Source organism: Lepidochelys kempii, chromosome 6 (genome assembly GCF_965140265.1).
Source record: "Lepidochelys kempii isolate rLepKem1 chromosome 6, rLepKem1.hap2, whole genome shotgun sequence".
Taxonomy (NCBI): Eukaryota; Metazoa; Chordata; order Testudines; family Cheloniidae; genus Lepidochelys; species Lepidochelys kempii.
The window spans coordinates 57,890,016-57,903,247 of NC_133261.1; the positions used below are offsets into that span (position 1 = coordinate 57,890,016).

Genomic DNA, 13,232 nt, shown 5'->3' on the forward strand with positions numbered 1-13,232 from the left:
GATATATACTGTGTGTCCTCCCCCTTCTTTGTAGGCTTTTGTGGATTTCTTCTCTCAAGGCCTCCATGTGGAGTACAAGAGCAAGGGCATCATTGTACAGGTGAGTGGAGTTTGTTTCATTTAAGTATCCCTGTTATTGTGTGGTTACCACAGTAACAGTTGTTGTCTTGGCAACAAAAGGAAATCGTCCCATTCACTCAAAAATGTGATGATGATAAACCATTAAAGATACAGTTTCTCTTTTTGTTTGTCCCAGTAGCAGTTGTTTCTGAACTCTTCCTGTTGAAATTAAGTATAAATGACTTAAAAACAAAAACCAAAGATGAGTGTTACAAATAATTAAATATTAGAAGATCAATATAATTGACATAACCTGTTATGATTTTAGCTACAATATATTCCACAAAACTGATTGATTGTAGTTACGTACTGACTGGTTACAACATTCCTTAATCTCCTGGTATGTTTGTCATGACATTATGCACCAGAAATCCAATAGCTAACCACACTAAGGACTAGAACACAGAACTTAAATATCCTTTAGTTTAGCACTAGTTACGAATAATGCTGGCAACTCTAATAAAGTATATAACAGTAAGATCTCTGCACTCGCAGTTGCTTACACTGTGGGGAAACGTAGCAGGAAGAACAGCTTTGCATCAGGGAAATAGGTTCATTTTGAATATCAGATTCCAGTTGTGTAACTTCACAACTTGATATTCGTATTACCTCATTTAATAGGTTTTTATCTTTGCCTTCTAGTTTACCTGCAGTAACTTAGCTGTGTTTACAGTAGACCAGTGAACCATCTGGATACAAATTAAGAAAACCAGGGCTTAAGAGCGCTGGATCCAGCTATGTGACACCGGCTGGCTTTGTTTGCAGGACCGTGTGCAAACCTTTCTGTAGTTTTGTTTCTCACATTCCTTGTGGGTTTGCTTTGAGTTTCAGAATTGTTTGAACTCAAAAACTCAAAGCAGTACTCACATGACCCCAAGTTTTGCCTGGTTTTGGGTGTCGCAACCAATGATTTTTTTCGTGGTTTCACCCCAGAGCATAAATCAGGGTTGGTGAGAGTTTCATAAGGCCCTGTCTACTCTACACGTACAGGTGTTATTTTTGTAAACCGTTTGGAACACTCATCTGATCTGGTTACAAACATAGTTGAGTTGTGTCCATATCTACCACTTTGCCTACCCATATTTTGTATCATGTGATGTTAGAAAATTGTGGTGGCTCTTAGTGCTTCAGCAGCAGGTCATGCTCAGAGGGCATACATGTGGCATATCAGGTGCAGCATGAGGCAATCTACTCTGGGATGTCCTGCCACAGAAAGCTTGGAGGAAAGGAGGACTGACCAGGCAGGTTACACAGTCAGGGAAACAATGCTACGTGATGCTAAATAAATAAATCAAGTCTTTTAAACAAGGTACAGGAGAACAGTTATGAGCTGCCATTGTTAGTGAGTACTAGCCAGGAACTGTCTGGACACAAACTAGGTTTTCACTAACTGGTTAAGAACATCTCAAATGTGTTGAGTAGACATGTCCTTAGGGAAGGAACATCTTGTCTGTTTCATGGCTTTTCCTTTTTAGAGCATAATAAAAACGTAATGCTTGAAATGCCGTTTGTCCTTGTTGCTCAACAGTATTGTGCGGACAGTGCTAGGAAAAGGACAACTTTTGATTCAATAAGCTATTGCATGCAATGTCCCTACAATGGCTTCCTTGTTTAAACCTATGCTAAACTTTTTCTTAACATTCCTAACTGTACCACTGGTGCAATTTCAGTAGGAGTTCCAATGGTGAAACTTTAGTGTTGACAAGGCACTGGTGGCTGATGATGTTTTAAGTATTGTTGCGCAGACCTGTTCTGAGCAGGAATAGATGACATGGTAATGAAAATGCAGTCAGCATGACACTTTTACACAGGCAAGAAAACTTAGTGTAAACACGGGAGAACCGCCGCGGTGTCCTCCCCCCCCCCCCCCCCCCCCCCCGGAGTGTAGCTTCTAAACCTTTCTAGCACAGGATGTAGAGAAACTGAGAATTTGTGTATTTTGCAAACTTAAACTTCACTGAAAGCTGTTGCTCTATTAGGTTTGCCTGTCTTCCTGCGAACAAAGTTTTCCCCTAGCTACCAGCATGTTTTCCGAAAGACTTTGATATCCCAAATGCGTCAAGGTAATGAATAGTGTCAGCCTGGCTTCACTTCTCGGGCATGCTGGCTGTGGGCTCGCAATTGGTGGTAGCTCCATCTCCTCCCTAAATTTAAATGAATAGCCATTCGGAGTTGTGTGGGCCTAATAGCTGGTGGTCAGAATTTCTTACGCTAATTGTACTAAGCTATTGGTCTTTCTTCCCTACCCCAGTCTGAGCCCCTGTGCCTACCACTAATGAACATTAGAGGCATATATTTAAAGCTTGGCCAACGTGTCTCCTTCATTCCCTTAGGAGTACTTCAGCCTCTTGATAGCTGAAGTATGGGGTAGCTGTTTGAAGTGGCATGTCCTCAGCTTATACCAGACCAATAGAAAACACTTGTGTGAAAAGCAGAAACACACGACAGCTTGCTAATATACTACTTCTGAAACTCAGTACAAGTTGTAGCAATGCTGCCCGAGTGAAAATGCCTTCTCTTTGGAAGCCAGGTTTGAGCAGTGTGGCTGTACTGTAATGCAGAGAAACTTTTAGGTTCAGAAACAAACTCCTCTCTGGCTCCACAGGCCACTTCCAATCTTTATTTGGAGAATAGCAACTAGATAGTCTCAGGGTCAAGTATTCCTGTGTGTGTGTATGGGGAATGGGATGAAAATCTATAGTGGAAAGTAGCTGCCAAGAATGAAAGGAATATGGAAAAATGTAAGGATTTCTCGCAAGACTAACTTGCAAGTTCACTGTTAATGGGGATGCCTATGATCTGTCTGCAGAAACGTGAGTCTCCATGGGATAGTCCGTCTGAAGAGGTCACTGGGTGGTTCTTCCTTCTGTTCATTTTATTCCTATTTCCTGCTTCAGAACAATAGGCAGAGAACAGCTTTCTGTCAGTATCGTGCATTTTTGCCTCTTTTCAAATACTTTAAAACATATTTTAAAAGTATAAGGAAAGAAAAAATCTTACTCTATTTACAGTTCTTCCTAATACCGCTATTACAGTATTCAGGCAGTGGCATAGTACTGGATTTTCTTTCACACTTCTCTGTTTGAAGGATTTTCCTTGAATGTCTGAGATTTTGTTTTGTTTTGTTCTGTAAAGTGGTTTGGGGGGCATTAAAGAGGCTTTTTCATAGAAGCCTGAAGGTCCCTTCCTGTACCTCCCAGGTGGGTGGTAGTACCAGAAGATCTGAATGCAGCAGTTTCTCAAGAAGCATCAGTATAAAAAGATTATGGTTCAATTAGTCTTCCTTCATATAGGGAGTGAGTGTGGTTTACAAGCTAGTGCATAAGCCAGGGACCCAGGACTCTTGAGTTCCATTCATAGGTCTCCCACTGATTTGTATGATCAGCTGCTCTACAGACTTTTCTGGCCTGAACCGTGTAGTGTCATATGCAAGCACCCAGTTTTACCCGTAGCAAACCTTGCTTTGCTTACAGCCTTTCAATCTCTGGATCCCAGTTGAATAAAACATCTCTCTGAATAGTTTTGCCTTTTGTATTTCCTAGGAAAAATTAACAGCTTTCAGGACATATAGGAGCTTTAGCCCAAACAAAAGATTGCATTCTTAGTGAGAGATGGTAGAGCTAATATTTCTGAAGCATTTTTTTCACTATAGAATGCAGGAGACAAAATGTTATTCCATAGTCTTACAACTTCTAACAACGTTGAAGTGTTTGGAATAATGGCTAGAGAACGCTATGCATAAATTATCAGCGGTACAGCTTATTTCCACTCTGCTCAGTTTCTTTGGGCAGACAATGGATTATCTTTCAGCACCATCTAGTTGTGCATCTAAGTAGTGCAATTTGTACGTAAATTACTTTTGTTTCAGAATGGTGTGGCTAGTTAAGATTGAAACTGTATTTTGCCCAAATTTGCAGAAAGGTGTTGAGGAAAAAAAAGGGGACATCTTAAAAGAAACACTTGCTATATTTTACTTCAAATAGCTTGTCGTCAAAACTTCATATGAAACTTACGGAAAAGATGCTGGCAAGATTTACAGCCTGGAGACTCAAAAAGGGATTTTGGAGAATTTATTCACTGGTGAATTTGGAATTGCCAAATAGTCAGTCAAGTTCCAGCAGACTTTTGAAAGGCACCAAATGCAAAGTAGAACCTTTTAATATAAAAAGTGCAGGCAAAATGTTCAAACTTGGATGCCTAAAGTTAGGCACATAAATTCATATTTAGATACCTGAATGAGTGGTGTGGTTTTACAGAGATGCTGCTGACCTATAAAGAGAACTGAAGGCATTTACACTTCTGAAAATCAAACCACTTTAATAAAAGTGCCTTTCTCCACATTTGAAAACTGTGCTAAGTCTTTAAGCCCTTTATTTGCAAAGAGCCTTGAAAGTATAAACTGATCACTGTTATTGTTATGATGACTTTAAAAAATGCATGTGGGGGGAATCCCAATCTGCATTAGCCATTCTTTTCCCTGAATTCCCCAATCAAGTCTTGTGTGCATGGGACTGTTTCAGCCCATGCAGAAATGTACCTCCGTGTGGAATGGAACACAGCGATTAGCAATACTTTAGAATGGGAAATGGACTTCCTTATGCAACGAAAGCAACAAGGAAATCTGGGAAGACAGAATGAAGTTACCTAAAATTGGAATTAGCTCAGAACACTGGATCTGACACTATTCTCAAAGTTCCATAAAGAAGCACAAGTACCCTGATTTGAAATCCTCTGCAAGAGATTTACCCATCACCGCACTCCTTAATGTCACACTGCGGCATTGGTTCGGTAACAGGTCTGCCTACTGAATCGTGAGCCGCACTATTGCACCACCTGGATTCTCCCAGCAATTCTTCTGTCCAAGTACTGATCAGGACCAATACTCTTTTTAGCTTGTAAAATCTAACAACATTGTAGCCCTGGGTTATATGGCTATGGATTATTAATGCTCTTGAATCCTGATTGTATTTGTTTGTGTTTGCGTGTGTACGTATATACGTAATATACACATGCATACACGTGATAGATTGTGATTTCACCAAAAGGTGATCAGATTTGTTTTAAAGTTTAACTAAAGTTCATACCTTTTTTTAGAATCCTGCTAGCTAAAGGTCACCTAATGTACACTATGAACTTTGTTTCTTCTTGCCATCTTCAATAGATATACGTAGAAACTGTCTGAAAACACACTTAGAACTATTTAGGGAATCTGTTTTCACAGCATTATCAGAATCATAAATTGTACAGATTGTTAACGTATTCATAAATGATCTGGAAAAAGGGGTAAACAGTGAGGTGGCAAAATTTGCAGATGATACAAAAGTGCTCAAGATAATTAAGTCCCAGGCAGACTGCAAAGAGCTATAAAAGATTCTCTCAAAACTGGGTGAGTGGGCAACAAAATGGAAGATGAAATTCAGTGTTGATAAATGCAAAGTAATGCACATTGGAAAAGATAATTCCAACTATATATATATATAAAATTATGGGGTCTGAATTAGCTGCTACCACTCAAGAAAGAGATCTTGGGAGTCACTGTGGATGATAGTTCTTTGAAAACATTCACTCAATGTGCAGCAGCAGACAAAAAAGGCAAACAATGTTGGGAGTCATTAAGAAAGGAATAGATAATAAGTCAGAAAATAGCCTATTACCTCTATATAAATCCATGGTACACCCACATCTTGAATACTGTGTGCAGATGTGGTCACCCCATCTCAAAAAAGATATATTGGAATTGGAAAAGTTTCAGAAAAGGACAACAAAAATGACTAGGGGTATGGAACAGCTCCTGTATGAGGAGAGATTAATCAGACTGGGACTATTCAGCTTGGAAAAGAGACAACTAAGGGGGAATATGATAGAAGTCTATAAAATCATGACTGGTGTGGAGAAAGTAATAAGGAAGTGTTATTTACTCCTTCTCTTAATACAAGAACTAGGGGTCACCAAATGAAATTAATAGGCAGCAGGTTTAAAACAAACAAAAGGAAGTATTTCTTCACATAATGCATAGTCAAGCTGTGGAACCCTTTCCCAGAGGATGTTGTGAAGGCCAAGACTATAACAGGGTTCAAAAAAGAACTAGATAAATTCATGGAGGATAGGTCCATCAGTGGCTATTAGCCAGGATGGGCAGGAATGGTGTCCCTAGTCTCTGTTTGCCAGAGGTTGGGAATGAGCGACAGGGAAGGATCTCTTGATGATTACCTATTCTGTTCATTCCCTCTGGGGCACCTGGCATTGGACACTGTCAGAAGATAGGATACTGGGCTAGATGGACCTTTGGTCTGACCCAGTATGGCCATTCTTATTTTAAGAAATTGTAATGTCAGGGAATGCCTCTGTGTAAATATGGAATCCACCTCTTCCTGACAAGGCTGTAAGCATGTTTCTCCCAGGCCAGGTATGGTGGGTCTTTAAAACTTAATAGCTGTCTATTCAGGTGGAAGGACCTTGAGGACAACGGTTTAGCTGGAGCCTCGGAGAACTAGTTTTCTCCTACCTAGTTTATGGAGGCTGGTGATAGGAAAAGTGGAAAAACATCAGCAGCAGAACAAAGGAACCAGGTGTTGATGGGAGACGTATAAACTCAAGGGACTTATTGAACAGGAAGCTTTGGATAGGAAAGAAGAAAATGGAGGCAGGCTTTTGTAGCATGGGTCCTTTTTAAATGCTGACCAGCCAAGGTCAGAGGCAGCTAGCTGACCTAGAGAAAGGCTCCATGTTTTTGAAGGGAAGGCTGTAGGGGAAGGATCTTTGGTGCACCAGAACACTCTGCCCAGGCCCAGAGAACTCTCCATAGTTATGAGGAAACTGAGGTAAGGGAAATATATACAGGCATGTCTTCTTTTCTTGAGGTGTGTGTGTGTGTGTGTGTGTCATGCTCTTAAGTAAAGAGCAATGGTCTTTATAATCCTGTGGAAGTCTGTCTGTCTTGGAGTTTTGGGAGAGAGGTTGTGTTTAAGCTACTGGGAGGGAGCAGAGGGGGACGGCAGTGGTCCCAGGGGCTGGGCAGTTGGACAGCAGGGTCTCTTGTCTCAGAAGCAAATGCTAGCTAGACAGCAGCTCTGTACTTGGAGAGCACACCTAGAGACCCCCAGCCAGGATGTACAATATGAACTTTGTTTCTTCTTGCCATGTTCAGTAGATGTACATGAAATTTTTCTGAAAATACTCTTCACTTACTGTCATCTCTTTTCCTCCATGCAGAGTGTTCTACCATATTTTGTGGCTACAAAAATGTCTAAAATCCGGAAACCGACCTTCGATAAGCCCAGTCCGGAAACATATGTAAGAGCTGCCCTCTGCACAGTAGGGCTGCAGTCCCGGACCAACGGATGTCTGCCCCATGCCATTTCTGTAAGTTACCTTAAAAAAGGGGATGTTAATAATTTTGTGTGGTCCTGAGTATGTTCTGCATGTACTCTGACCGTGGAGAAAAGGGAGTGCTGAATTACATTAGTTACCTTTTTTAAAATCCTGAGACTGACACTTGTTGTTTCGTACTTAGTCCTAATTTTGTCACATTTGAAGGTGTAGAAGAGATAAATTTTAAATTTGTTTGGTGCAGGTGATAACAGTTGGAGTTTTTTCTTTTAATTTCTTAGGGCTGGATCTGTTCTCTTCTTCCCACCTCAGTAGTCATCAACTTGACAATGCAAAAACACCAGCAATTTCGAGCTCGCTACTTAAAGAAAGTGAAGGAAAACTAAGTTGCAGCAACTTGGTCAGATGTTTTGACACATGGTGGCTCAGTACCCACAATTCAGCACCAAATAGAATTAATCACATTTAAAATCTTCTCTTGTCGTTTTTACTTTTTAATGGGACCAAACACCAATTTAGGGTGGGATTATGATATAACATGACTTCTTTCCGGCCTCAATTTTCCAATGTTGATTTCAAAATATGCTCGATTTGTTGCTCATATGTGAATATGGTATATTAGCTGGATTTAATCATTAGCTGTATGTAATGTATTTATACCAATGAATAAGGAATTGTATCCCAATGCAAGTAGCTTGGTGTTAAAAGAAAAAATTCACAATAAAGCAAGCGAAAGTGCTACATTATTAAAGTCAGATGGCCTGCGCTTAGTTAAAAAGAAAAATGGAAGTTGATTGGCCATCACTTTAATGTTTTCATTCTGGAAACGACCAGTTATATAACCTCCACCTGTTTCCTGTATTGTGCATGTATGGGTGAAGGGAGGAATGGTGGCAGTTTGTCTTTCAGGTATACTTCTGGGAGAAAACATGGTTATTAAAAAAGGCAAGCTAATGTTCAGTGATGTAGCCACTCCCGAGGTCAGCTTCAGAGCGCTTGCTAGGATGCTATATGGCTAGTCTTCTAATGATGTCTCCCCATGTTTCACTTAACAAGCTGTATGTGCATTGGGACACTGGGGAGAAGTATGTGTAACTTCCCCTGGGTGGAGCTGCCTGGCTGCTGTGTATGGTCTCCAATAAAACCATTTCCAGGCTAGTGTCAAGTGAACTCAACTGAGAAAGACCACCTATTTTTAGTTATTTTTGGTTTTACATCCTAAAAAACCACTCAGAGCTTTCATCTAGTGTACTGAAACACATTCTTGAACCAACATTTGAGTGTGTGTGAAAATTAGAAGGATGTACTGTAATCTGTTTTATGAAGTGGAGGGAAGTGAACCAAAGTACACAATGGGAGTGATTGCTATATATATATATATATATATACACATATATATAATACATATTAACATCCTAAAACAGAAATTGTTTAAATTCTTGCATCTTGAATATTAATGCTAACTTTTCAAAATATATTATCTTCTGGAATTGTAATGATCTCTTCAAAAGATGCCTGCTGTAATCTGTAGACAGTGTTAGCACAATATAGATAAATGTTACCAGTTACATGCTGCTTGTTGGTTGATCTGTAAAACACAAGTATTGGTTCTTGAAATTCAGTGCTGTCTTTGTTAGGGCTACTGGTTAAATTCTTTTTCTGGCACATGCACCAGTCTGTTCTCTACTGTGGGCCTGCTGATATAAGAAGCTGAATCTTTGAAACCAATGTCTAAAAATGAATATGCAAATTAAAAACAATAAATGAATTTAAATGTAGAGAAACTGCAGAATCAAGTGCTTCAAAAATTTTGTTTCTAGGCTGAGCCATGAATGTGTTTTTACAAGCAACTTTAACACCGTGAAAAAATCTACTCTAGGAGGGGAATGGGTTTTTGGATTACAAAAGATTGGATTGCTAAAATATTGGATAATTTTTAATAGGATATGTGAAATAAAAGCCATCACAGTTGGCACCCTTGGGTTGAAAGTTTTAACCCAGACGGAATGCTCCATTGAGGCTGCTCTATCCTTATCTCACCATGGGGGAACACTGATCAGGGTGTGTGTGTGTGCATAAAGTCTATACTGCCCCTGCCCGTGTCTGTTTGCTCCGTGGATAAAGATTTTGGTCTCCATTGGCATCAAACTCTTTACCAGCTGTAAATGTACTAAAACTGTATTTTAAAAGTAACTTACATGGGCAATAGCTTCATCATTTTTAGTGGTGCTAGAAATTCTGTGATCTGGAGTTGATTATTGCCCTTGAGAGAATAATTTAAAGCTCTGCTTTTAAGTTAAATGTGTTGTATTGAAGCATGAAGGGGCTAACATTTCTGTACGTTGAAAATACATGAATACCGATGCAATGGTGCTGATCAGGTATGAGATGAGGATCTTATCCCATAGCTTTTATTTTGGAGTGGGGGTGATAGAATGTGAGTGGATTAGACTGCATAAGGCCACTGTTTCTTGGCTTGCTTTGGAGAAGACATGGGGTTATTTGACTAACCAATTCTGTGTATATTCTTTTTCTAACACACACATAGAACTGAAATAGTTAAAATAAAAGATTTCTCCTGAACGGTTAACTCTTGAGTTTCCTTTTTTAAATGTTTTACCCTGCTTCGTTCAAATGATAATTGGTGCCTTGTATACAGGGCAACACAACACTTGAAATGATCCTTCCCCACCCCAAAAAGAACTCCATTACTATGGCTTCCTGCTTGTCAAGAATGACAACTAAAAGTGACATTTGTTGTTGTTTTTTTTTGTTATATCAAAGTAAACCACTAAAGGGAAATAATTCACGTTCCTGCGTGTGTTCCTGTTAGTTTGACCGAAGCTTGCTGCATAGAGAGTGCTAACTTGGAAGAGAACTCTTACATTCAAGCAGAGAGTTCAATTTTTGAATTGTATAGTACTAAGCACTTTACCAGCATCGTAAATTGCAGCCCAGGAATTACATTCTGATTCTCTAAAATCTCTTCTCTATATTCAGCTAAAGATGGGCGTCTTCTCCACGTCCTCTCTAAAAGTGCTCTGTATTTGCTGTTTTAAAACCTGCTACATTTCTGAATTTGAAATTTGAAGTGATTCCTGTGCATGTACAGTAGTTTGTGAAGTGAGATAAAAATAAGGCAACTTTCCTTTTCTGCACTACATTTTTTCATTTTAATTTTTTATGAATATTCTGAATTATTTTTATAACTTACGTAACTCCAGTTCTTGCATTATTTGCCCTCCCTGTTTTCTGAGTGAGGTGATGGAACAGAAGTGAGGTCAGTCACATGGTAGGTAGGTCTAAGAACATAGTCTCCACAGGGGGAAAAAAATCAATAATTATATGGACAGCACAATTACTATGATGCAAATTTGTAACATGGAGATAGAATCTGTGACTTTGGCCTTAAAAGGCCTCTACCATTTGTTCTAAAGAATCGTCAGTAACAGTAGCAGTGCACGGGTACCACTAGATGGTGACAATTACACACGTACTCAATCAGGTCAGACATGTTTCGTCTTCAGAAGGCAGAAGTGGATGGCAAAAATGTAACCAGAAGTAAAGAGGCACAGGAAATCCAATAATGTAGTTGGAAGGCAGATTAGTGGCTCAATCAGTGCAGTAGCATTTATAGTGATGCCTGGCATGGTCTAGGACCAAAAGGTAATTAGCACTTAAAAAAACTCATGACTATGTACATATGCGTCAGAGGGTTTTCTAAACTTTTTTTTGCATTGTTGGGAAACCAAATGCTTGGTCTTATTTTGGCTGAGTTGAGACTTTTAGCATTAGAGGTAACATTGCAAACTTCTTGTTCTCTGCCCTGACAGGAGCGAATGCTGTTTCTTGTACAGGCAAGTGAAAAATATTTTCATTATAAGGATGGCCAGGTAGATCTTGTGTAAGTTCTCATAACTTTTACAAGGCTGGGTCAGCATTTACTCAAACTTGTCTTTTCAAACATGCAAACTCCATGTCCATTACCTAGTCCCAGCAAGAAATTGGGGAATTGGATCTCTTTTTAAGCAGATAAATTCATTCACCATGAACCCCAATGCCACAAAACAGCAAGATTTTATTTTTTAGTAAAAATTTTTGAAAGCATTTACGTGTCCTCATTTTCAAAGATGCTGAGCACCTGCAGCTCCCCTTACCGCCTTGGGATTTGTTGGGTGCTCAGTGCTTCTAAAAACCAAGTGAGCATTACATAAATTTACAGAGAACAAATAGAACAAAAGATGCATTAAGTGTTTCCCTTTTAAGTTTTCCACATATTGAAAGTTACAATTGGTCCAAAATTTTATTTAAAAAAAAAATGAAAGCATCCTTATTGGATTGTAGGTTCGGAATGGTCAATTGCCACTTAATTGATATGAAATGAAAACTGGGTGGAGGAAAGTGTGATCACACTGGGCAACAAAAGAGAAATGAAGTGAGAGGAGAATGCGGTAGGAGAGAAGCTCATATACAGGCTCCTTGCCTGAGCAATGTGAGCAGAAGGACTGAAAACACTGAGCAGCAAGATCTTGGAAGTTAACACTTTGTTTCCCTCAGCCATCCTATATTGCATAGGCATTGCAGACTGATGCACACCTGGCAATGTGCAGAAAAGGATGCCTGCCTTAGGTTAGGAGTGGCGGTGGTTCTACCTGGCTGATCTGTTGGGGAAGCTTGCAAGAAATGCTCTTTTTAATAGCAAGAAAGAGAAGCCTAAGTCACTACCATAAAGTAAGGTTGTCCTGCTTCCCGAGTGTGAATGGTGAAAAGTTTGAAATACTAAGATTTTTTTAATGTCTTAAAACATATAATAAATTACCATTGAAAAGTTTCCAGAAGGATGAGTGGCTTCTTGTATCTTAAATAGTAGAGGAGAGATTCCCCTTATCAACACACCTAATGGAAATCTGTAAAAGAGGAGTTAGTCCTGAAAATCATCAGAAGGGGACAAACCAGTTTTGAGCAGGAGAAAAGGGAGACATACACACAATTCAGAGACTGTGCTGCTCTAACTGTTAAAATTACCCTGAAGGTTAGAAAGGCTGAAAAGTTAGTGTAGAGTAGGGGTGGGCAAACTTTTTGGCCTGAGGGCCACATCGAGGTTCCAAAACTGTATGGAGGGCCAGGTAGGGAAGTCTGTGCCTCCCCAAACAGCCTGACCTCAGCCCCCTCCCACTTGCTGCACCCTGACTACCCCCCTCAGAACTCCCCACCTATCCAACCCCCCTGCTCCTTGTCCCTTGACCGCCCCTCCTGGGACTCCCCTGCCCCTAACCACCCCCCAGGACCTCACCCCCTATCCAACCTCCCCTGACTTCCCCAACCCCTATCCACACCTCCACCCCCTGACAGCCCCCTGAGGACTCCCACGCCTATCCAACCACCCCTGTTCCCCATCCCCTGACTGCCCCCCCCCCACAGAACCTCCATCCTATCCAACGTCCCGTCCCCTGACTGCCCCATGGAATCCCCTGCTCCTTATCCAACCTCCCAGCCCTCTTACCATGCTGCTCAGAGCAGCATGTCTGGCAGCTGCCTGGCCAGAGCCAGCCATGCCACCACGCTGCCCAGCGGGAGTTCACAGCCCCACCACCTAGAGTGCTGGCAGTGTGGCGAGCTGAGGCTGGAGGGGCTGGGGGCTAGCCTCCCCGGCCAGGACAGGATAGTCCCACAGGCCAGATGTGGCCTGCAGGCCATAGTTTACCCATCTCTGGTGTAGAGCAATGGTTTTCAATCAGGGGTACGCATACCTTTAGGGGTATGCAGAGGTCTTCCAGGGGGTA

The 13,232-nt window shown here is 40.7% G+C and overlaps 1 protein-coding gene across 2 annotated transcripts in view; it reads left to right on the forward strand.

Annotated features, from left to right (window-relative positions):
• Positions 1-10,039, forward strand: part of HSD17B12 (hydroxysteroid 17-beta dehydrogenase 12) — a 158,958-nt gene extending 148,919 nt beyond the window's left edge. For both annotated transcript variants that reach the window (XM_073348046.1, XM_073348047.1), the window contains 3 exons: positions 35-100; positions 7,333-7,482; positions 7,731-10,039. In XM_073348046.1, coding sequence (XP_073204147.1) covers positions 35-100; positions 7,333-7,482; positions 7,731-7,835 — 321 coding nt within the window. In that variant the 3' untranslated portion in view covers positions 7,836-10,039. The remainder of the gene's footprint in view (positions 1-34; positions 101-7,332; positions 7,483-7,730) is intronic.
• The last annotated feature ends 3,193 nt before the right edge of the window (positions 10,040-13,232 follow it).